The following is a 26840-nucleotide window of genomic DNA, read 5'->3' as shown; positions in this document are numbered from 1 at the left end:
GGAGGCAGACTAAGTGCAAGGGCAGCCACCTGAACTACTGTCCTACAGAGACAAACAGCCACCTGAACTACTGTCCTACAGAGACAAACAGCATCTACACAAACAGTGAATCTGAGAAAAATGGCTTTAACGTTAATTCCTAGTCCATGCATATCAACCATGACCACTAATCTGACCTATGACCCCTAAAATGCTGATACTACACTCTGCCTTGGTATGACCTATGACCCCTAAGTACTGATACTGCACTCTGCCTTGGTCTGACCTTAAACAGCTGTCTGGGTAATGAAACAGCAAAGTGCAGCATCTAGAAATCTAAATGTGTTGATCCAGATTTATTGTTGTTTTTCTGTTTGACGGAAACAGTTTGAGTTCTAACTACATTCCAACTGTATTTAATGGTGTTATGTAGTTGTGTTGTCATGTTGTATTGTAGTAACCCTCAACTGTATTTAATGGTGTTATGTAGTTGTGTTGTCATGTTGTATTGTAGTAACCCTCAACTGTATTTAATGGTGTTATGTAGTTGTGTTGTCATGTTGTATTGTAGTAACCCTCAACTGTATTTAATGGTGTTATGTAGTTGTGTTGTCATGTTGTATTGTAGTAACCCTCAACTGTATTTAATGGTGTTATGTAGTTGTGTTGTCATGTTGTATTGTAGTAACCCTCAACTGTATTTAATGGTGTTATGTAGTTGTGTTGTCATGTTGTATTGTAGTAACCCTCAACTGTATTTAATGGTGTTATGTAGTTGTGTTGTCATGTTGTGAATGTTGTATTGTAGCAGGCCTAACCCTCAACATTTTCTGGTGATGGAGAGAGACACAGACAAGACACAGACACAGCAACAGAATAGGATATGATGGAGAGAGACAGACAAGACACGGAGACAGCAACAGAATAGGACATGATGGAGAGAGACACAGACAAGACACAGAGACAGCAACAGAATAGGATATGATGGAGAGAGACAGACAAGACACGGAGACAGCAACAGAATAGGACATGATGGAGAGAGACATCAGACAAGACACAGAGACAGCAACAGAGGAATAGGATTTGATGGAGAGAGACACCAGACAAGACACAGAGACAGCAACAGAGGAATAGGATTTGATGGAGAGAGACACCAGACAAGACACAGAGACAGCAACAGACGACACAGAGAAAGTGATGGAGAGAGACAGAAGAGAATAGAGTTCCAGACAGTTGTAGAATGTATACCAAGACACATTGTAAGAGCTATAAAGAGAGAGGGGGTGGGAGAGAGAACAGGCATAACCTGATATGTAAATGAGCAGAGCAAATGAAACTCACTTTTGACGACCTGATGATCATCCAGACTGTGTTTCTATTGAGAGATAAAAGGTAAGACGACGATTGTTATGTGTTTTCATGTAGTTGATGATATTGTAATGTGTATTCATATAGTTGATGATATTGTTATGTGTCATATAGTTGATGATATTGTTATGTGTCATATAGTTGATGATATTGTTATGTGTCATGTAGTTGATGATATTGTTATGTGTATTCATATAATTGATGATATTGTTATGTGTATTCATATAGTTGATGATATTGTTATGTGTATTCATATAGTTGATGATATTGTTATGTGTATTCATATAATTGATGATATTTCTGGTGGACAGTGTTATAATAGTCCTACTCTCCTTAAAATGTTTTCAATATAAATGAGATGCGTGGGGTGAATTTGTTCTGTGCCCATCTGTGTGCCCCAGGGCGATCACTCCTACACTATCTAGAATCTAAAAGGGTTATTTGGCTGTCCCCATAGGAGAACCCTTTGTAGAACCCTTTTTGGTACTAGGTAGAACCCTTTTGGGTTCCATGAAGAACCCTTTCCACAGAGGGTTCTGCATAGAAGCCAGGAGAATTCTACCTGGAACCCAAAAGCGTTCTCCTATGGGGACAGCCAGAGGACCTGTTTGGAACCCTTTAGTCTAAGAGTGTACTGTATCATAGGTCTATAGACCAGGGTGATCTCCTACTGTATCATAGGTCTATAGACCAGGGTGATCTCCTACTGTATCATAGGTCTATAGACCAGGGTGATCTCCTACTGTATCATAGGTCTATAGACCAGGGTGATCTCCTACTGTATCATAGGTCTATAGACCAGGGTGATCTCCTACTGTATCATAGGTCTATAGACCAGGGTGATCTCCTACTGTATCATAGGTCTATAGACCAGGGTGATCTCCTACTGTATCATAGGTCTATAGACCAGGGTGATCTCCTACTGTATCATAGGTCTATAGACCAGGGTGATCTCCTACTGTATCATAGGTCTATAGACCAGGGTGATCTCCTACTGTATCATAGGTCTATAGACTTGTCTTCTCAAAACAGACTTAAAACACAACAAGCAACAAAAAAACATTTTCTCTTTCTAATCTGCTGTTAACGCATTTTAATGCTTTTCACTCAGGATGGTTTGTTGTGTGAAAGAGACAAATAAATATTGTGGAGAGACTAACAACAACTTACACTTCCTCAAAACAGGTTGTGTGTGTTCATTAGTTCCCACCGTAGCAAAACGTTTGGCAACAGAACCCGTTTAGGTCACATTGTACAGCGTTTGCAGTGAACTGTTTAGGTCACATTGTACAGCGTTTACAGTGAACTGTTTAGGTCACATTGTACAGTGTTTACAGTGAACTGTTTAGGTCACATTGTACAGCGTTTACAGTGAACTGTTTAGGTCACATTGTACAGTGTTTACAGTGAACTGTTTAGGTCACATTGTACAGCGTTTACAGTGAACTGTTTAGGTCACATTGTACAGCGTTTACAGTGAACTGTTTAGGTCACATTGTACAGTGAACTGTTTAGGTCACATTGTACAGCGTTTACAGTGAACTGTTTAGGTCACATTGTACAGCGTTTACAGTGAACTGTTTAGGTCACATTGTACAGCGTTTACAGTGAACCGTTTAGGTCACGTTGTACAGCGTTTACAGTGAACTGTTTAGATCACATTGTACAGCGTTTACAGTGAACTGTTTAGGTCACATTGTACAGCGTTTACAGTGAACTGTTTAGGTCACATTGTACAGCGTTTACAGTGAACTGTTTAGGTCACATTGTACAGCGTTTACAGTGAACTGTTTAGGTCACATTGTACAGCGTTTACAGTGAACTGTTTAGGTCACATTGTACAGTGAACTGTTTAGGTCACATTGTACAGCGTTTACAGTGAACTGTTTAGGTCACATTGTACAGCGTTTACAGTGAACTGTTTAGGTCACATTGTACAGCGTTTACAGTGAACTGTTTAGGTCACATTGTACAGCGTTTACAGTGAACTGTTTAGGTCACATTGTACAGCGTTTACAGTGAACTGTTTAGGTCACATTGTACAGTGAACTGTTTAGGTCACATTGTACAGCGTTTACAGTGAACTGTTTAGGTCACATTGTACAGCGTTTACAGTGAACTGTTTAGGTCACATTGTACAGCGTTTACAGTGAACTGTTTAGGTCACATTGTACAGCGTTTACAGTGAACTGTTTAGGTCACATTGTACAGCGTTTACAGTGAACTGTTTAGGTCACATTGTACAGCGTTTACAGTGAACTGTTTAGGTCACATTGTACAGCGTTTACAGTGAACTGTTTAGGTCACATTGTACAGCGTTTACAGTGAACTGTTTAGGTCACATTGTACAGCGTTTACAGTGAACTGTTTAGGTCACATTGTACAGCGTTTACAGTGAACTGTTTGTGTTTTATGCAACTGTCACGGTCGTTGTAATGGACGGACCGAGGCACAGCGTGTGTTGAGTTCCACATATTTATTTAAAGTGGAACTACTTCACAAAACAATAACCAAGCAACAAAACGTGACGACGTGGTGCAACACACACAGACACAAAACAACAATGGAGAACTGAAGCATGATCCCCAATTAGAGACAACGATAATCAGCTGCCTCTAATTGGGAACCATACCAAAAACACCAACATAGAAATAGGAAAACTAGAACACCCCCCTAGTCATGCCTTGATCTACAACACCATAGAGAACCAAGGGCTCTCTGTGGTCAGGGCATGACAGCAACATTTTAAAACTGCTGGCTGTGGAGTAAACTAATGAATACAACCCAGGTTGTAGCCTACGACTCGGCATGTTTATACCTGCCTGATGCTGAAACCTGAACGTAGCCTGAGGGGTAAACTATGATACCAGCTAGATATACTGGTTTTCTAAAGTTATCCAGCTTCAGTTAGCTTCACATTCCAGCTCAGGCCTCATCCATCAGAATATACAGAACAGAACAGGAAATATCTCAATGACTTGACATGTTCTGGTTGTGAATTCAGGCTACAAGGTGAGAATCCTGCCAGGGATTATTGTAAAGTGTGTAGAGACATTAAATGTATGGTGTAATGTTAGTATAGTGAATGGAAGTATAACACTCCTAACAGTAGATAAATGAAATGTCTGGTGTAATGTTAGTATAGTGAATGGAAGTATAACACTCCTAACAGTAGATAAATGAAATGTCTGGTGTAATGTTAGTATAGTGAATGGAAGTATAACACTCCTAACAGTAGATAAATTAAATGTATGGTGTAATGTTAGTATAGTGAAGTAAAACACTCCTAACAGTAGATAAACTAAATGTCTGGTGTAATGTTAGTATAGTGAAGTATAACACTCCTAACAGTAGATACATTAAATGTCTGGTGTAATGTTAGTATAGTGAAGTAAAACACTCCTAACAGTCTACTTCTACTGAGACAGGTTGGTGTCAGTTTAATCATACAACATGGAGCTGACTGGACGTGGTCAAGTCAAATTCAATATATCAACATTCATATATTATAGTTCTACATTTAACATTTCGTATGATAATGTAATTGTATCATAGGTCCTCTATAGTGTAGTGATCCTCTACATTTCATATGATAATGTAATTGTATCATAGTTCCTCTATAGTGTAGTGATCCTCACTATATGAGCCACGTCACAATTCCAACCAAGTTACCCAATTGATGCCAATGGCGCGATGCGTAGGTTGTTCACCTTTAACACATGCAACCTGGGTTCACTTCCCTGCCCTGCTGTTTGCTACATTGGTGTCAGAAGTGGTGTCTGAGACAAGCTTTTGTGTGAGCCAGGTAACAATTCCCACCATGTGGGTTAACCCTATTGGTGCAATACGTAGGGTGTTGACCTCCCGGGACGGCTGTTTTCAACTATATTAACAGCACAGGCTGCCCGACATTCATTGAACAAAGAGACACAATAATAGGAGTGAAAGGATTTTAGGATAATATCAGTAGGTGTTGATTTAGAGTTGTCTTCTGGGTTCAGCCTTCTAGTTGCCTTTATCAACAGGTTGAAATGTAATAAATGACATCACAATGACATGTCCTCAGAGTTGGAAAGATCCTACATCTGAACACATTATTTAACATAGTGACATGGTGCTGCTAGTGAAAGAAAACATTAAGAGACAGAATACAGGCGGTGGAGTTTGCACAAAGTTTACGTACAACAATATATTGAACTAGGTAGAGTGAGCATAGAGCTAAAGGCTATAACCACGGGGAAGAAACTGTTCAGATTGGGGTCTATAACATCCAATCACAGAGGTTTACAGCAGCAGACAGTTGCAACTTCACTGCTAATAACTCAAACTTCTTTTTTCAGATAAAGACATCATCTCTGTACAGATGTAGGATCTGAATTTGATCACCCTGTTGCAGGAATACTAAAACTTGTAGTGTATTTGATGTTTTAAAAGGCTTCTGAAGTTTGTAATTTCCACTTTAAAATGTTAATTATAATCCACATAATTTTTCTGCTGTAGTAAACTGTCTCAAATTAAGATCCTACATCTGTATCAAAGCACCTGTCTTTCATGTGTATGACTATCAGGATATAAATACCTCTCTAATGTATATGGCTCTATCAGCATATATATACCTCTCTAATGTATATGTCTCTATCAGGATATATATACCTCTCTCTAATGTATACGGCTCTATCAGGATATAAATATCTGTCTTCCATGTATTCTCCTTTGACCATTTGACATCTTGTATTTACTGTTGTTTAGGCTGGTTGAATGAGTTGTCTATGAAAGCTACTTCATCTGTAAGAAAACAGGCGTCTGCACCAGTGACTGTAAGTGTTGTGCACTTGAGTGAGGACCCAAAAGCGGTTTAACAAAAACAGAGTCCTTTAATGTAAAAACACAGGGAAGACATAGATCCTCTTCAGATGTAGAAAATGGCAAAATAGACAACCCTCAGAGAGGGCGACAAATGAAACAGAAAGTCCTTCTGATATTTACAAAAGAGTCCCCTTCTTAGCAGCAGAGGAGAATAGCTGGGTTGCGGCGACAGACTGCTGGTCTCTCTGGGTAGGCGCGGGTCGTAGCGGACAGAGGTACCTGATCACACGTAGCATCAGAAGAACAGGCAGATTCCGACAGGATGGGACAAGGGTGAAGCAAACGAGACGATAGTTTGGTTCTGGCATGAGAAACTCAAACGAGAATCTGACAAAGAAAGAAGCAGGAACAGAGAGAGAAATAGAGACCTAATCAGAGGGAAAAAAGGGAACAGGTGGGAAAAGGGTGAACGAGGTAGTTAGAGAAGATGAGGAACAGCTGGGGGAAGGAGAGGAAGAGAAGGTAACCTAATAAGACCAGCAGAGGGAAACGGAGTGAAGAGAAAGAACAGGAACAAGACATAATATGACAATACATGACAGTAAGTTATGTGATTTCCTCATGTGAAATTAAAACTATGTTTGTAGCAAACAAAATGGCTGTTGAAACTGTGACACATATTTCTCAGTACATTAGAAGTCAGATAAATGTGTTGAGACGTAGGAAAGATGGGCAAACTCTCGTTGGTCTTGGCTTTCTACAAACTATTATAAGGTTAGTCGATGTCAGACATTCAATAGTTCAATGAGTTATGATCACTTATCATGCTGACAAACCTGATGGTCTTTGTGAACTGATCTGAACAGGTTTAGACTGGTCATCTATGATATGTAGGCTAAAGCTGAGGTATAGACCTCGATCTGCATATCACTAACAACCCACTACTATACATTATAACCTAGTCTACTTTACATAATATAACATATCACTAACAACCCACTACTATACATTATAACCTAGTCTACTTTACATAATATAACATATCACTAACAACCCACTACTATACATTATAACCTAGTCTACTTTACATAATATAACATATCACTAACAACCCACTACTATACATTATAACCTAGTCTACTTTACATAATATAACATATCACTAACAACCCACTACTATACATTATAATCTAGTCTACTTTACATAATATAACATATCACTAACAACCCACTACTATACATTATAATCTAGTCTACTTTACATAACATAACATATCACTAACAACCCACTACTATACATTATAACCTAGTCTACTTTACATAATATAACATCTACATATCACTAACAACCCACTACTATACATTATAACCTAGTCTACTTTACATAATATAACATATCACTAACAACCCACTACTATACATTATAACCTAGTCTACTTTACATAATATAACATCTACATATCACTAACAACCCACTACTATACATTATAACCTAGTCTACTTTACATAATATAACATATCACTAACAACCCACTACTATACATTATAACCTAGTCTACTTTACATAATATAACATATCACTAACAACCCACTACTATACATTATAACCTAGTCTACTTTACATAATATAACATATCACTAACAACCCACTACTATACATTATAACCTAGTCTACTTTACATAATATAACATATCACTACCAACCCACTACTATACATTATAACCTAGCCTACTTTACATACTATAACATCTACATATCACTAACAACCCACTATTATACATTATAACCTAGTCTACTTTACATAATATAACATCTACATATCACTAACAACCCACTACTATACATTATAACCTAGTCTACTTTACATAATATAACATATCACTAACAACCCACTACTATACATTATAACCTAGTCTACATTACATAATATAACATATCACTAACAACCCACTACTATACATTATAACCTAGTCTACTTTACATAATATAACATATCACTAACAACCCACTACTATACATTATAACCTAGTCTACTTTACATAATATAACATATCACTAACAACCCACTACTATACATTATAACCTAGTCTAGTTTACATAATATAACATATCACTAACAACCCACTACTATACATTATAACCTAGTCTACTTTACATAATATAACATATCACTAACAACCCACTACTATACATTATAACCTAGTCTACTTTACATAATATAACATCTACATATCACTAACAACCCACTACTATACATTATAACCTAGTCTACTTTACATAATATAACATATCACTAACAACCCACTACTATACATTATAACCTAGTCTACTTTACATAATATAACATATCACTAACAACCCACTACTATACATTATAACCTAGTCTACTTTACATAATATAACATATCACTAACAACCCACTACTATACATTATAACCTAGTCTACTTTACATAATATAACATATCACTACCAACCCACTACTATACATTATAACCTAGCCTACTTTACATACTATAACATCTACATATCACTAACAACCCACTATTATACATTATAACCTAGTCTACTTTACATAATATAACATCTACATATCACTAACAACCCACTACTATACATTATAACCTAGTCTACTTTACATAATATAACATATCACTAACAACCCACTACTATACATTATAACCTAGTCTACATTACATAATATAACATATCACTAACAACCCACTACTATACATTATAACCTAGTCTACTTTACATAATATAACATATCACTAACAACCCACTACTATACATTATAACCTAGTCTACTTTACATAATATAACATCAATTACTTGATGCATAAAACCTTTCTGAATGGATCAATGATTTCCCCCTCAGATCAATCATGTGAGTTTTAGCCCTTCTGTCTACATTCTCAGATACATTTAGAAAATAACAGATTGAAAGACAATAAATATCCTACTTTTAATTAATACAAATAAGTGTGAGACATGGCCTTGTGTTGCTGTACTGTCTATAACTACCTTATCAAACAGTGATTTATTATTATTATTGACAGTTACCATGGAGATGTCATTTCACAACTACATATTCATGTGATTGCATTAAATCACCTGACTGTTTCGATATGTCTATTAGTAAATGTTTTATAAGAGATCATTAATAAATTATAATAATTCAAGAATTACTGTGTTAACCACAAGCAACATGTTGGATCTCTATTTAGGGGTCAGTGCTCTAAAATGAGTCTCTCTAGGGAGAGAGAGGAGGGGGGCCCTGCCTCTAAAATTAGACTCTCTGGGGAACATGACACCAAATCTAAGAGGTGAGATGACAATTTTAGAAATAATTATTAAGAGTTTATTTCCAAAATGCATCACATTTGTTTTTTCATCAGAAATGGTTGCTTACCTTCAATATTACTGTTCTCAGATTATAGCTATTATATCAGATAATAGATTTTAGATGGGTATATCTTTATTAAATTATTATTACTATTATTACCAGTTAATAGATTTTAGATGGGTATATCTTATTAAATTACTATTATTATCAGTTAATAGATTTTAGATGGGTATATCTTATTAAATTACTATTATTATCAGTTAATAGATTTTAGATGGGTATATCTTTATTAAATTATTATTACTACAAAAATTACAAAAAACATTTGACTCTCTGAAATGAAAACATCAAATTATAATCAAATACATGTCTGTCATTGACACCCCCCCATGATTAGATAGTGAAACAACACCAATCTCTTTTATAATTTATTTTAACAGTAAAAGTTCATTTATGACAGTTTCTGAAAATGGATATATAGCGTTTTGGAGTTAAACTCTTCATATGTTTCCCCATCTGAGCTCAGAGTAGATGAGATGTAATGTTTGTCTCTGTTGTGTTGAAGACCAATCAAGCAGGAGAGACCAGCCTCCCCTGTACCCAGCTGTGTGTCCCTGAAGAGTGGCCGGTCTATGGGTCATCCTATAATGTTTAGAGAGGGAGACTTTTCTACTGAACAAAGGTAAGAGGAACTCATGGGTCCTGGTCAGTGAGTTAAACAACACTGTCTCTAGTCATTTCTCCTCTCCCATTTTCCCATTTATTTTTGGTTGTTTTCATAATCCATAGGCTAATCCTTTTGTCCATTTTCATAGTCCTAAAACAATATTAAACAGACACAATGTTTCCTCTTTGTGTGTGTGTGTGTGTGTGTGTGTGTGTGTGTGTGTGTGTGTGTGTGTGTGTGTGTGTGTGTGTGTGTGTGTGTGTGTGTGTGTGTGTGTGTGTGTGTGTGTGTGTGTGTGTGTGTGTGTGTGTGTGTGTGTGTGTGTGTGTGTGTGTGTGTGTGTGTGTGTGTGTGTGTTTACCTCCTGGATGTTTTGTCCACAGAAACCAACTGGAGAGATCAGAGTCAGAGAATCTCAGTGGTCAGTCTTCCCAGAGTCATCAAACAGACCTGGACTCCATATTCAGTGTATGTGATCCTGTTGTGTACATTTGTTTTTGTTTACCTCAAGTAAAGTTGATCTGTCAATCATTCATTAATGTGTTGATGAGAAAGCATTTATTCTCTTGCTTAACTTAAAACTTATTTTTTTTCAGATGCTTGAAGAGAAAATTATGACATTTGTGAGGAACGAGCTGAAGATGTTCAAGAGGATTCTTAGTCCAGAACTCCCAGAAGGCTTTGAGAGTCAGAAGCAGGATAAGGAAGTGGTGGATGCTGAAGATGAGAAGCAGGAGAGCAGTGCCAGAGAGGGAGCTCTGAAGATCACACTGCACATCCTGAGGAAAATGAACCAGAAGGAGCTTGCTGACACACTGGAGAAAAGTATGAGCTGTCTGCCTCATGTTGAATGGTGTTTATAATATTTTAGTAGTTTTACAACAAACATTTAAAAGCTGTAGCTAAAAAAAAGGCTGTAGCTAAAGTACAGCTAAAGTAGCTGTGTAACTCAATGATGTTGTAGCTGCCTTACCACAACACCTAGTGACCTCATCAAGTAGCAGCAGGGATGTGTTGTGTTGATTAATTTAGATTGAGAGACAACATTAATAATATCATCAATAAAATTATAATAATATAATCAGACACACCAGTCTGTAATGCATTATGAAAACATTTACGCATTTTTACAGTCAGTAAACCTCTTACAGCTCCTCCCTACTTTCTGCCTGAAGACCCAAATCTAACAGCCTGTAGCAGGCACAGAACCAAGGATATATTGATGCATATCCTGGTCGTAAGGCTGGTAGTGCTATCAGCATATTATTGGTACCATTTGAAAGAAAACACTCTGACATTTGTGTAAATGTGAATTGAATGTAGGAGAATATAACACAATAGATCTGGTTTAGATAAAACAATGAAAGAAACATGTTTTTTATTTATTTTTATTTATTTTGGTATCACCTTTAAAATGAACAAGATAAAACAAACATTGAGATAAGATGATGGGGACAATTCCAGTGAAAAATATAAGAGGGCAACAGTAAGTTTTAGAATGATACCTTCCAAAATGAGTGTGCTACATGATATTTATCATGAAGTCACCCAGGTGTCCCAGACAAGTATCCCAAATGTACCCAAGTGGCCAAATTGGTGATGGTATACATTTGGAAACAAATAACTATATACAAAATACCAAAAGGGTATCCTAACACACCCCCCCCAAAAAAAAGAATTGAGAAAAAAAAAGAAAAAAAAGGGGGAAAAAATATTGATAAAAAAAATAACATGGGTAACTATTCACACACTTTCAATATTTGGAAGACCCTCAGTCCTCTATCAAATCAATCTATTTATATAGCCCCAGCCTAAAACCCCAAACAGCAAGCAATGCAGGTGTAGAAGCACAGTGGCTAGGAAAAACTCCCTAGAAAGGCAAAAACCTAGGAAGAAACCTAGAGAGGAACCAGGCTATGAGGGGTGGCCAGTCCTCTTCTGGCTGTGCCGGGTGGAGATCACAGTGGTTGTAGAGGGTGCAACAGGTCAGCACCTCAAGAGTAATAATGAACGGTTAAGGGTTCCATAGCCGCAGGCAGAACAGTTGAAACTGGAACAGCAGCAAGGCCAGGTGGACTGGGGACAGCAAGGAGTCATCATGCCAGGTAGTCCTGACGCATGGTCCAAAGGCTCAGGTCCTCCGAGAGAGAGAAAGAGCGAATTAGAGAGAGCATACTTAAATTCACACAGGACTCCCATTCGGAGTCAGTGTCACTGTGAAAGAAAATGTTCAGTTAGAATAGTTTCGCATATGAGCCCTGTATCAACAGGTATAATAAACAGATATATATAGAGAGTACAGGGAACATAAGGTTGAATATATTATTATAGACCTGCTAGATCTACTGTCTCTTTTATATTATGACAATTCAGCTAGATCTACTTTCTCTATTATATTATGACAAACAAGCTAGATCTACTGTCTTTATTATATTACAAAAAGACCAGCTCTATCTACTGTCTCCATTTCACTTTGGCCATTGTTGCGGGCCTGCCCTTTCCTCAATAGCCTCAAATAGGCTATTTCGTGTGGGTTGGGGTGGGGCGGCAGACACACGCATCTCACATTTCATGACATTGTTTATATATTGCTTCTAAAATGTAAAATGTAAAACAAATCACAAATAATATTTTATATTATCAATTTCAAACAGGGGCATTAGCATGATAAGAACTGACCAGCCCAAAACGATGTCCTCTCCCGTTCAAAAAATATTCCTCCACAATCGCTAAATGAATCGTCCTACAACAATCTCTGTCTCACCTTCCCAATAAATGTATTGTAAAGTTGTGTGTACATCTGTTTATCTAGACTTAGATTTAGCTTTCCCTGACTTAGTTGCCATAATGATTGATATATAAACAGCTGAATCTGCGCGTTTACCAAACAATGCAATGCGTAATATGTGTTTCTCCTTCCGGTATGAAACTTCAATAGCGAATGACTCTCATTACGCTGGAGCTTACTACATGGGTTGGTCTTGCAACACATAAACATGACCTATTGCCATTTAGCTCAGCTCATTGGCTATCTACCCAGCTAGATTTCAAGACGATCAATGGTCATTGGGTTAAAAGACAGTCAATCAACGAAACAGCGGGCAAATCATTGGTGCACAATGATGTCATGACTTGTTGTCTTCAAATCGGTTTCTTTCAGTCAATACGTCCAGCGAAATGGCCCATCTGTTGATTGCTGGTTTGTTTGATTATTATATTGAACAATATGACTGGAAATGAAAAGTCACGTTCTGGGTGGGTTATTTACCTGGAATGTGTCGTCGAAAATGGAATGAGACGGAATCACGACACAAGCGGTTCACAAAATGTTTCGTGTTAGGCTATAAAAATGGATTTTATCAAACAAAAGACCATTCATTGTGTAACAATGAGCATTGGAATTGCAAACAGACGAAGATCGTCAAAGGTAAACGATTTATTTTAATGCAGTTTGTGATTATGTTACGCCTGCGCAGAGAGCTTAAGATAATAAATTATTATAATGTACAAATTCATATCACATATAATGTAAAACTTTATAACAGTCCTACAATACTGTAGGCATTAAAACAGTAATATTAATATCCTCTGTGGTATTTCTTCATTCAGATGAGCTTGCTGTGATTTGCCAACGTGAACTCAAGTCTAATCTAAAGAAGAAGTTTCAATGTGTATTTGAGGGGATCGCTAAACAAGGAAACCCAACACTTCTCAACAAGATCTACACAGAGCTCTACATCACAGAGGGTGGAACAGGAGAGGTCAATAATGAACATGAGCTGAGACAGATTGAGACAAAAAACAGGAAACAAGCAAATCCAGAGACTGCAATCAAATGTAACGACATCTTCAAACCCTTAAATGGACAAGACAAACTTATCAGAACTGTGCTGACAAAGGGAGTCGCTGGCATTGGAAAAACAGTCTCTGTGCAGAAGTTCATTCTGGACTGGGCTGAAGGAAAGGCAAATCAGGATGTCCAATTTGTATTTTCATTCCCTTTCCGGGAGCTGAATTTGATGAAAGAGGACAAACACACTTTCATTGAACTTCTCAATCTCTTCTCAATGGAAAACAAACAATCAAGAATCTCCAACTACAACAAGTACAAAGTTCTGTTCATCTTTGATGGTCTGGATGAGTGCCGACTGCCCCTAGACTTCCAGAAGAACAAGATCTGTTGGGACATCACAGAGTCAACCTCAGTGGATGTTCTGCTGACAAATCTCATCAAGGGAAATCTGCTCCCCTCTGCTCTCCTCTGGATAACTACCCGACCTGCAGCAGCCAATAAGATCCCTTCAGGGTGTGTCGACCAGGTGACAGAGGTAAGAGGGTTCAATGACCCACAGAAGGAGGAGTACTTCAGGAAGAGATTCAGTGATGAGGACCTGGCCAGCAGAATCATCTCACACATAAAGACATCAAGGAACCTCCACATCATGTGCCACATTCCAGTCTTCTGTTGGATTTCTGCAATAGTCCTTGAACACATGCTGAAACATAAGAGAGAAGAGATGCCCAAGACTCTGACTGAGATGTACACACACCTTGTGGTGTTTCATACGAAACAGAAGAATGAAAAGTATCTTGGGAAAGAAGAGACAGGTCCACACTGGAATAAAGAGAGCATTCTGTCACTGGGAAAACTGGCTTTTCAACAGCTTGTGAATGGCAATCTGATGTTCTACGAAGAAGACCTGAAAGAGGCTGGCATTGATGTCAATGAAGCCTCAGTGTACTCAGGATTGTGCACACAGCTCTTTAAAGAGGAATGTGGGCTGTACCAGGACAAGGTGTACTGCTTTGTTCATCTGAGCATTCAGGAGTTTCTGGCTGCTGTATATGTGTTCCTCTCATTCATCAACAACAATGAGAATCTAATGGACAAACCTCAGTCAATGTCCAGGAACTTTTTTGCACTGTTATATGACAAGCCTAAAGTTACTGTCTACAAGAGTGCTGTGGATAAAGCCTTACAAAGTGAGACAGGAAACTTGGATCTTTTCCTCCGCTTCCTTCTGGGCCTCTCACTGGAGTCCAATCAGAATCACTTACGAGGTCTACTGACAAAGACAAGAAGCATCTCAAAGACCCATGAAAAAACAGTCAATTACATCAAGGAGAAGATCAGGGAGAATCCCTCTCCAGAGAGGTGCATCAATCTGTTCCACTGTCTGAATGAACTTAATGACCATTCTCTAGTGGAGGAGATTCAAAGCTACCTGACCTCAGGAAGTCTCTCTAGAGCCAACCTGTCACCTTCACAGTGGTCAGCTCTGGTCTTTGTGTTGCTGACTTCAGAAAAGGAGCTGGATGTGTTTGACCTGAAGAAATACTCCAGATCAGAGGAAGGTCTTCTGAGGCTGCTGCCAGTGGTCAAAGCCTCCAGAGCTGCTCTGTGAGTAAATAAAATGACATATAAGAACTAATCATCAGGAAGAAATATTCAGTTTAGAGAAAAATATGTATTATAATAAGTATATAATAATATAATATTATATTGAACAACACATTGAATCAACACATTGATGTTCACATTAGTAAAACCATAAGACCATACAATTCTAGGAGACAGAAGATGTGTCTAAATGTTGTTTGAGAGAATAAACCAAATACATCTAACATTGTCCTTCTACACTACTGGTGTTAAATGAACAGTGTGTTTGTGAAGTCAATATGATCTCTTTGCAGGCTGTCAGGCGGTGGAGTCACAGAGGAAGGCTGTGCTTCTCTGGTCTCAGCTCTGGAGTCAAACCCCTCACACCTGAGAGAGCTGGATCTGAGTAACAATGACCTGAAGGATTCAGGAGTGAAACTTCTCTCTGCTGGACTGGGGAATCCCCACTGTAAACTGGAGACTCTGAGGTCAGTATTCCTGTAGTTGGGCAACAAGTGATAACTGTTCACCAGATTCACATGTGTTTTCCAGGCACACATAGTCCACACCATATGTGTTTGGACAGTGAAGCTTACAGTTTTACATTTCCAGCATTTTGGATTTGAGATAGAATGTTTCATATTAGGTGACAGTACAGAATGTCACCTTTTATTTGAGGGTAATGGTGATAATGGGGTAATGGTGATAATGAGGCAGTGGCAATAATGGGGTAATGTTGACAATGGGGTAATGGTGATAAAGGGGTAATGGTGATAATGGTGTAATGATGAAAATGGGGCAATGTTGATAACGGGGTAATGGTGATACTGGGGTAATGGTGACAATGGGGTAATGATAAAAATTTGGGAATGTCGATAATGTGGCAATGGTGATAACGAGGCAATAAAAATGGGGTAATGGTGATAATGGGGGTAATGGGGTAATGATGAAAATGGGGTAATGGTGATAATGGGCTAATGGCGATAATGGGGTTATGATGAAAATGGGGTAATGGTGATCATGGGGTAATGGTTAGTATGTTTCGCTTTGACCACTGTATCTCTTGTCGTGGAAAGGGACACTTGAAGTCAATCTTAAATTAATCATTGTTTATTGTCAGCAGGATTTTGAGGTTCCAACCAACTCAATGCACCATGGTCAATGAGGAGCTCTTCCTGGGCAGTCCCAGCAGTTGTCTTATATATACAGCTATATGGGGCGGCAGGGTAGCCTAGTGGTTAGAGCGTTGCTCTTGTAACCGGAAGGTTGCAAGTTTAAACCCCTGAGCTGACAAGGTACAAATCTATTGTTCTGCCCCTGAACAGGCAGTTAACCCACTGTTCCCAGGCCGTCATTGAAAATAAGAATTTGTTTGACTTGCCAAGTTAAATAAAGGTAAAAAATACACTAGGCCTACCAGCCTAGGAACAGCGGGTTTACTGCCTGTTCAGGGGCAGAACAACAGATTTGTCCATTGTCAGCTCGGGGGGTTTGAACTTGCAACCTTCCAGTTACTAGTCCAACGCTCTAATCCACTAGGCTACCCTGCCGCTGCTGTTTACTCTGGCATTATCAGAATGACTTTAATAGTGTTTATAAACAAGTTACCTACTCATCATCCACCATTCTGTTACTTTTGGGTAAAACACAACCAAATCAAGCTTGATGTAGTCACTGTGTGTTAATATGGGAAAAAATACTATGGTTTTGACTACTTCAATACACTTAAATAAATAATAACACTATAAGTGAATTTTTTTGACAAGCAATATTTTGATAATTTGTTAATCATATGTAATTTATAATAATGATACATTCATTTATGAATAGATATGACAGGACATTTAGGACACTGACACTATTTTCACTACCAAATAATATCAGTGTGATTTTAATATGATTTGACTCTTTGCAGGTTGTCAGGCTGTCTAGTCACAGAGGAAGGCTGTGCTTCTCTGGTCTCAGCTCTGAGGTCAAACCCCTCACACCTGAGAGAGCTGGACCTGAGCTACAATCACCCAGGAGACTCAGGAGTCAGACTGCTCTCTGCTGGACTGGAGGATCCACACTGCAGACTGTCATGATGAAATGAGAAATCATGATGATCTCTTTCTCAGGCTGTCAGGCTGTCTAGTCACAGAGGAAGGCTGTGCTTCTCTGGTCTCAGCTCTGAGGTCAAACCCCTCACACCTGAGAGAGCTGGACCTGAGTAATAACGACCTGAAGGATTCAGGAGTGGAGCTGCTCTCTGCTGGACTGGGGAATCCCCACTGTAAACTGGAGACTCTGAGGTCAGTATTCCTGTAGTTGGTTAACAAGTGATAACTGTTCACCAGATCCACATGTGTTTACCAGACACACATAGTCCACACCATATGTGTTTGGACAGTGAAGCTTACAGTTTTAAATGTGGTGCTTTGCTCCAGCATTTTGGAATTTATTACCTTTTATTTGAGGTTAATGGTGAGAGGTTAGTATGTTTTGTTGTAGCCTCAGTTATTGGTAATGGTGAGAGGTTAGCATGTTTTGTTGTAGCCTCTGTTATTGGTAATGGTGAGAGGTTAGTATGTTTTGTTGTAGCCTCTGTTATTGGTAATGGTGAGAGGTTAGCATGTTTTGTTGTAGCCTCTGTACCTTACTCACTCAATATTGATAATGATTCATTCATGATCTTTCACAATCTTGGCATCATCAGGATTACTTTAGTTTAGAAACATGTTATCTACTTTGAAAGAAAATGACTCCAGTCATCAGCATATTTCAGTTATTATTAGAACAACCAAAACAAACTGCAACCAGGAAGTTTATGACTAAACACTAAACTTTTGACTACTTTAATACACTATAAGTGAATTGATCAGAATAATTATGACTTCTCCAAATGGGGGGACTAGATACATAAAGTGCTGTTATTAATAAACGTGATGTAGATATGTATGAAAATACCCTCAAATAAAATATACTGTCACCTCATATGAAACATTTGATCTGAAATATAGAGTATAGAGCCACATTTAAAATGTTAGCTTCACTGTCTAAATAGATATGGTGTGGACTGTATACTCAATACAATCTAAATCTGATACCTCACTGTCTAAATAGATATGGTGTGGACTGTATACTCAATACAATCTAAATCTGATTCCTCACTGTCTAAATAGATATGGTGTGGACTGTATACTCAATACAATCTAAATCTGATTCCTCACTGTCTAAATAGATATGGTGTGGACTGTATACTCAATACAATCTAAATCTGATACCTCACTGTCTAAATAGATATGGTGTGGACTGTATACTCAATACAATCTAAATCTGATACCTCACTGTCTAAATAGATATGGTGTGGACTGTATACTCAATACAATCTAAATCTGATACCTCACTGTCTAAATAGATATGGTGTGGACTGTATACTCAATACAATCTACATCTGATTCCTCACTGTCTGTCTTTTGACTGATACTGCTTTTTAAACTGGTCTGGTCAGTCTACTATAATATTTGTACTTTACATGTTTCTATCTGCAGGCAATGCTTCGATCATTTGTAATTTCTAATAATGAAACATAAATGTTTTAGTAGATATTGCAGGTTTCAGGACACTGATGTATCTGAATATGTTCAAAAATATACTGCCACTATTTTCTCCACCAAAGATATAGCAGTGTGGTTTTAATATGATTTGACTCTTTGCAGGCTGTCAGGCTGTCTAGTCACAGAGGAAGGCTGTGCTTCTCTGGTCTCAGCTCTGAGGTCAAACCCCTCACACCTGAGAGAGTTGGACCTGAGTAACAATGACCTGAAGGATTCAGGAGTGAAGCTGCTCTCTGCTGGACTGGGGAATCCCCACTGTAAACTGGAGACTCTGAGGTCAGTATTCCTGTAGTTGGTCAACAAGTGATAACTGTTCACCAGATCCACATGTGTTTACCAGACACACATAGTCCACACCATATGTGTTTGGACAGTGAAGCTTACAGTTTTACATGTGGTGCTCTGCTCCAGCATTTTGAATTTGCGATTGAATGTTTCATATTAGGAGACAGTACAGAATGCCACCTTTTATTTGAGGGTGTTCATACATACGAATATGTTTTACCATTCAGAAATTAAAGCACGTATCTAGTTCTCCCATTTGAAAAAGTCGTAATAATTTGGACATATTCACGTATTAAAGTTTAAGAAGTCATTAGTTTTGGTCCCATATTGAATAAGAAATAGAAGATGTTTCTGAACACTTCTACAGTCATGGGGATGCTACCATGATTTTGAATAATCATGAATGAATCGTGAATGATGATGAATGAGAATGTTAGAGGTACATACCCCCCGTCGTGTCTTTACTATCATTAACTGAAGAATTTTAGTTTTTATCAAAGATTCTCTGTAATTAGCATTTCGTGATCAACTAATCAGGCTAATGTATTACCTAGGAAGACGAGCACCAAGGAAAATATTCAGATTACAAAGTTAGAATTTTCCTAATAAAACTTTTCATATATTTTAATATCTTATCAATTAGTCTTATTAATTCATAAATTATTTATTTTACGTTAGTCTCATTCCAAACGTTGTAAATTGTTGGTTATCTGCACAAACCCAGTCTTCACTATGAGTCATCCATACATCAATTGTCTTAAAATAATTTATTTACTAAGTAATTCACAGAAATGTATAACAAACAGTAGATAGTTACAAGGAAATGATAGTGTATTTTCCCTAGTGGGATAAACCGGCATCGCGGTTTGGTGTACAAAGGGGAAGTGGGGGTCGACTGAGATGAGACAACACACAGTTGATAATTATAACAATTGAAATGCTAATCCTTTGCACATGAACGCTCACTCATTCGGGAACAATTGCAATCAATATATATATTTACGAACAGTGTGTCGTCAGGGTCTCTGTTGAAAAGTTTGTTTCTTTCGGAGAGTGTCTGTTCTCTCTCTCTCTCTCTCTCTCTCTGTTGTGGTTAGAATGGATAGTTCAGAGTGACATTCATTCATGTCCTTATGGATAGATGTTTCGGTGGTTGTTTCGGTGGTTGTCTTCACGTTCAATGATAACAAATTCCTAGCTGCAGACTAGTAATTAATATCAAAGACTTGTTCTTATTATGTCGGTATCAATAGTCTAAGAGTTTAACCACGTGGGATGGTTAAAAGATTCAGCAGTCTGGTCTCAAACCTTGGCCCTCTCGTTATCGAGGTAAGCTGGCCTGCAACCTTTGTCCTCTCGTAATGGAGAGAAACATGGTCTATTGAGAAATTCTCAAAGTTGGGGTTTTATTCTGGAGTTGCAGAAAAGGGCCTGTCCCAGGATGCCCGACCCTAACTGGGCTCATGGGCGGTCCTCTGATTTAGTTAACCTCTCTAGGATAGGGGGACGCTAGCGTCCCACTTGTCCAAAAGCTAGGGAAAATGCAGCGCAGCAAATTTATATAAAATTATATAAAATCAAACTTTCATTAAATCACACATGTATGATACTAAATTAAAGCTACACTCGTTGTGAATCCAGCCAATATGTCAGATTTTAAAAAGGCTTTTCGGCGAAAGCATAAGAAGCTATTATCTGATGATAGCACCAGCAGTAAACAAAGGGTTTAGCATATTTCAACCCTGCAGGCGCTACACAGAAGCATGTTTTGTTGTATCCTCTGTTATTGGTAATGGTGAGAGGTTAGCATGTTTTGTTGTAGCCTCTGTTATTGGTAATGGTGAGAGGTTAGCATGTTTTGTTGTAGTCTCTGTAACTTACTCACAATTTTTCATGATTGATACATGATTTTCAACTGACCTGAGCCCTAGGACCATGCCCCAGGACTACCTGACATGATGACTCCTTGCTGTCCCCAGTCTACCTGGCCATGCTGCTGCTCCAGTTTCAACTTCCACCTGACTGTGCTGCTGCTCTAGTTTCAACTGTTCTGCCTTATTATTATTCGACCATGCTGGTCATTTATGAACATTGAACATCTTGACCATGTTCTGTTATAATCTCCACCCGGCACAGCCAGAAGAGGACTGGCCACCCCACATAGCCTGGTTCCTCTCTAGGTTTCTTCCTAGGTATTGGCCTTTCTAGGGAGTTTTTCCTAGCCACCGTGCTTCTCCACCTGCATTGCTTGCTGTTTGGGGTTTTAGGCTGGGTTTCTGTACAGCACTTTGAGATATCAGCTGATGTACGAAGGGCTATATAAATAAATTTGATTTGATTTTTCTTGTTCAAGGCATCATGAGGAATAATTAAGTAGTGCTTAGAAACTTGTTATCTAGTCACTTAGACATAAGATTAAGCCAGTCATCATCCACCATTCAGTTTTTATTGGCTAAAACACAACCAAAACAAACTGCAAATGCAAGCAACGAGTGGGACTTGATACTAAACTTTTGACTACTTTAATACACTGTATGTTAATTGGTTAGAATACTTCTGACTTCTTCAAATAGGGGGACTAGATACATAAAGTGCTTTCAATTTGAAACTTGAAACAGGTATTTATTAAAAAATCCTCAAATGAAAGGTGACATTATATACTGTCACCTCAAATGAAACATTTCATCTCTATTTCAAAATGCTGGAATATAGAGCCACATTTAAAATGTTGGCTTCACTGCCAAAATAGATATATAGATATGGACTGTATTCTCAATACGATCTAAATCTGATACCTCACTGTCTGTCTTCTGACTGATACTGCTTTTTAAACTGGTCTGGTCAGTCTACTATAATATTTGTACTATACATGATTCTATCTGCAGGCAATACTTTGATAATTTGTCATTTCTAATAATGAAACATTAAAAACCTCTTACGGATTATGTGCATTTTCGCAGCTTTTTGTTAAAAATCGCGCAACATTTTAGCGTCCTGCTACTCATGCCAGGAATATAGTGTGTGTGTATAGAAAACACCCTGAAGTCTCTAAAACTGGTTAAATCGTGTCTGTGGCTAGAACATAACGTGTTTAGGAGTCAAAATCCTTCGAAAAACTGTTCACCAAAAACACAAAAATAATATCTATCCGCCAGTCAATGTATTGTCTAAGGCTGAAGAAAATACATGGCAATCCCCTGTAAACGCCTACAGCTTCCACACGATGTCGCCAGTGCTGGCATTTAGGGGCGTCTTTATCCTTGGTTTGGTGACATATAAGCACTTCCTTTCTTTGGGCTCACCACAGGATGTTATGAATGTGAAAACATGGACGATGATTTCAAGACTTGCTGCTATCGAATACAGATCGCCCCGTGATCAATTTAATAGATTATTAACGTTTATTAATACCTAAAGTTGGTTTAGAAAAGTAATTTGAAGTGATTTGTAAAAGTATATAGGCAACTTTTGTAATTTTTAAAAGTAACGTTGCGTCTTGTAAAGGGGCATTTTTCTGGATCAGACCGGTCTTCAGCAAATCACATTTTGGGTATACAATAACGGATTTAATCGGGAAAAAGACCCAATTGTGATGTTTATGGGACATATATAGGAGTGCCAAGAAAGAAGCTCGTCAAAGGTAATGAATGTTTTATATTTTATTTCTGTGTTTTGGGTAGTGCCGGCTACCGCAAAATCTGTTGTTTTGTTGACGGTCTGGTATTCTTGGGGGTGCATGCTATCAGATAATAGCTTCTCATGCTTTCGCCGAAAAGCATTTTACAAATCTGACTTGGTGGCTATATTCACAACGAGTGTAGCTTTAATTCAGTACCTTGTATGTGTGTGTTAATGAAAGTTTGAGTTTTATCGAAAACTTTCGGTGGCGCTCTAAAATATCCGCTGATTTGATCCCGCCACAGGGACCTCCTCCCTAACAAGTTTTAAGTTATGAATAGATATGACAGGTTTCATAACACTGATATATCTGAATACGCTGAAAAAAATATACTGCCATTATTTTCACCACCAAAGAATATCAGTGTGGCTTTAAAATGATTTGACTCTTTGCAGGCTGTCAGGCTGTCTAGTCACAGAGGAAGGCTGTGCTTCTCTGGTCTCAGCTCTGAGGTCAAACCCCTCACACCTGAGAGAGCTGGATCTGAGCTACAATCACCCAGGAGACTCAGGAGTCAGACTGCTCTCTGCTGGACTGGAGGATCCACACTGCAGACTGGAGAAACTCAAGTATGTAGAGGGTTTATGTCAATGTTCATATCAGACATATTTGACTTATCAGGCTAGTTAAGACAAACATTCTTACCACCACTTGGACAAGTTATATGCTGAATGTGTGTGTGTGTGTGTGTGTGAGTGAGTTCAGGTGTATCACTCAATGACTGTGTGTTCTTCTGCTTACCGCTACAGTGTGAAACATGGTGGAGAGAACACAATGAAACCTGGGCTTAGAAAATGTGAGTGTTGACTGCTGTGAAGAATATAACTAAGAATAAGTCTTAATTCAAGTTAAGTCGAAGTCAAAGATCACCATCATTACTTACTTGGTCATATTAAATATCAGCTGTAGTTCTACAGAAGGAGAAATCAGGGACACCAACGTTTACAAAGAGTTGCTTTGACAGTGTGTGTGTGTGTGTGTGTGGCGTGTTCGTGTTTTGTTAGAAATGTGTGTGTGTGTGTTCGTGTTACGTAAGAAACGTGTGTTTGCGTGGTGTGTGTGTGTAATTATTGGGAATAGGTCTGCTATGTTACCATACAGTTTAACATATGATCATTCAAGAAGTCTCACAGTCAACTTGATGATGATTTCTAATATTGTGTCTGGTTTCATCCATCAGATGTCTGTGATCTCACACTGGACCCAAACACAGTAAACAGACACCTCTCTCTGTCTGAGGAGAACAGAAAGGTGACACGTAGGAGAGAGGAGCAGCCGTATCCTGATCACCCAGAGAGATTTGAGGACTGGGAACAGGTGCTGTGTAGAGAGGGTCTGACTGGGCGCTGTTACTGGGAGGTAGAGTGGAGTGGAAGAGGGGCTAGAATAGGAGTGGCATATAAAGGAATCAGCAGGAGAGGAAGAGGAGGGGGTAAGGACTGTCTTATTGGATACAATGACAAGTCCTGGAGTCTGACCTGCTATGACAACAATTACACTGCCTGGCACAATAGTAATCCCACTACCATAGACGTCCCCTCCTCCAGCCCCCACAGAGTAGGAGTGTATCTGGACTGGCCAGCCGGCACTCTGTCCTTCTATAGAGTCTCCTCTGACACACTGACCCACCTGTACACATTCACCTCCACATTCACTGAGCCCCTCTATCCAGCGTTTAGGGTTTGGGATAATGACTCCTCCTCAGTGTCCCTGTGTCAGGTGGTTCCTGTGTCAAACACAACATGATGTTTCACTCTAGTCATGGGTTTTATGTTTGATCAGAATATGACCCTTAAATACATAGAGTAACAAACACCAATTTGGGTTTATTCCTTTAAATAGTAACTCTGTGTCTGTCTCTTTCTGTGATCCTGAGAGAATGGTTCAGACGCACCACACACACACTTGACACACAGACACAGACACACACACATGGAACCTTTTAGTTGTATGTGTCCACATAACTGAGTATGTGACTGACCTTGTGAAACTGTTATAATGTCCTGTTCTTGGGAGTAAAATCCTGTGTTGTCAACCAACTGTCCGACTCACAAAATAACTTGAACCCGACAATAAAAAAGAAGGAAAACAGATCTACAGATGATTTTCTTACCGTTGAAGTAGAGGCTGGTTGGAATCCATGCAACACTGGAACAGTTGTGTGAGGAGGTGTTTGGAGATTAGTGAAATTCTCTATTCTCGCTCTAAGGAGAGAACAAGGCACTCACAGCCAAGGTAAAAATCCACAATTCCAACATGAATTGTCTACTCAGGGAAAATAGGGTGATGAAGGAGTCGCTGCTAGATATACAAAGTCATAGCGTGAAAATCTATTTTTTCTGGGGTTTCTGAGTGTATTCGGTCCAGAGGCAACAGAGGGAGAAGGGTAAGCGTGAGCGTAAGCGTGCCTTTCTCCTTAAAGACAAAGTCTTTATAGATGGACAGCTATTCCGAGACTGCTCCATAACACCATGGCTGTACTAAATTCTACAGGGACTTCAGGTTACGAAAAAAAAGAAAGTATGGGAACTGTAAAAAAATATCTGAACACTATGAAGTGGATATGAACACACACGTATTCAATTACATGCTCACTTACACATACGGACTTATACACACACACACACACACCTAATCTCTATCTCTTCTCTCTCTCTCTTTTCTTCTCTCTCTCTTTTCTCTTCTCTCACTCTCTCTCACTTTTTTCTTCTTTCTCTCTCTCTTTTCTTTCTCTCTCCTCTCTCTCTCCTCTCTCCTCTCTCTTCTCTCTCCTCTCCCTCTGTTCTCTTTCTCTCTCTCTTCTCTCTCTCTCTTCTCTTCTCTCTTTCTCTCTCTTCTCTTCTCTCTTTCTCTCTCTTCTCTTCTCTCTTTCTCTCTCTTCTCTTCTCTCTTTCTCTCTCTTTTCTCTCTCTTTCTCTCTCTGTTCTCTTCTCTCCCTCTCTCTCCCTCTCTCTCCCTCTCTCTCCCTCTCTCTCCCTCTCTCTCCCTCTCTCTCCCTCTCTCTCTCCCTCCCTCTCTCTCCCTCTCTCTCCCTCTCTCTCTCCCTCTCTCTCCCTCTCTCTCTCCCTCTCTCTCTCCCTCTCTCTCCCTCTCTCTCCCTCTCCCTCTCCCTCTCTCCCTCTCTCTCTCTCCCTCTCTCTCTCCCTCTCTCTCTCTCCCTCTCCCTCCCTCTCCCTCCCTCTCTCTCCCTCTCTCTCTCCCTCTCCCTCCCTCTCTCTCCCTCTCTCCCTCTCTCTCCCTCCCTCTCTCTCCCTCTCTCTCTCCCTCTCTCTCCCTCCCTCTCCCTCTCCCTCTCTCTCTCTCTCTCTCTCTCTCTCTCTCTCCCTCTATTGTCAAACTGTTTTATAATTTAATTTGTTTTTCTATCTTTTTTATGTATTTGTCTACGAGTTTCTATATGTTACATTATATGTTTACAACCAGCAAGGGGAAGATATCAGAATAGGGCATAATAACATATTGGGGAAGATATCAGAATAGGGGCATTGGGGAATAATAACATATTGTACGGAATACATTTGTACTGTAGTGAAGCCGTCTCTAGAGTAATATAAGGTGTCTTTCATGATCATGTGAAATGTCAATTGCTATGGAAAAAGTAAATACAAATAAAAAATAAATGTAAATAATGTGTTTTTCATGTTAAAGGTAAGTATGATGCAACTCTGACAGTGATTCCATATGGATTACAATTATGCTCATGAGTATTAAGGACGCACTACATGTTTCACACAT

General features: G+C 38.8%; 2 protein-coding genes and 1 long non-coding RNA gene across 3 annotated transcripts; all 3 read left to right on the top strand.

Annotated features, from left to right (window-relative positions):
• Positions 1-1118: 1118 nt before the first annotated feature.
• On the top strand, positions 1119-10233 carry LOC116371464 (uncharacterized). The gene is made up of 4 exons (XR_004208945.1): positions 1119-1371; positions 6097-6164; positions 9380-9478; positions 10064-10233. It is a non-coding gene; the product is annotated as an uncharacterized LOC116371464 (long non-coding RNA).
• A 354-nt stretch (positions 10234-10587) lies between these two features.
• On the top strand, positions 10588-15534 carry LOC109885201 (NLR family CARD domain-containing protein 3-like; the record flags this gene model as incomplete). Its single annotated transcript, XM_031820342.1, has 3 exons — positions 10588-10633; positions 10762-10990; positions 13775-15534. Coding segments are annotated over exons 2-3 (1989 nt in total), but the record flags the coding sequence as incomplete, so codon positions are not given.
• Positions 15535-22649: 7115 nt separating this feature from the next.
• On the top strand, positions 22650-25198 carry LOC116371459 (stonustoxin subunit beta-like). The gene is made up of 2 exons (XM_031820337.1): positions 22650-22689; positions 24286-25198. Exons 1-2 carry the CDS (start codon positions 22650-22652, stop codon positions 24849-24851), a joined length of 606 nt encoding a protein of 201 aa, XP_031676197.1. The 3' UTR covers positions 24852-25198.
• Positions 25199-26840: the final 1642 nt, after the last annotated feature.

The sequence above is a fragment of the Oncorhynchus kisutch genome, unplaced genomic scaffold (genome assembly GCF_002021735.2).
Source record: "Oncorhynchus kisutch isolate 150728-3 unplaced genomic scaffold, Okis_V2 scaffold3257, whole genome shotgun sequence".
Classification (NCBI taxonomy): domain Eukaryota; kingdom Metazoa; phylum Chordata; class Actinopteri; order Salmoniformes; family Salmonidae; genus Oncorhynchus; species Oncorhynchus kisutch.
This window is presented reverse-complemented; position numbering and strand designations above follow the sequence as displayed.

Coding starts and splice junctions, on each gene's coding strand:
- LOC116371459 (XM_031820337.1), top strand. CDS start 22,650: ATGTCGCCAGTGCTGGCATTTAGGGGCGTCTTTATCCTTG. Junction 22,690..24,285: donor TAGGGGCGTCTTTATCCTTG/GTTTGGTGACAT, acceptor TTCATCCATCAG/ATGTCTGTGATCTCACACTG.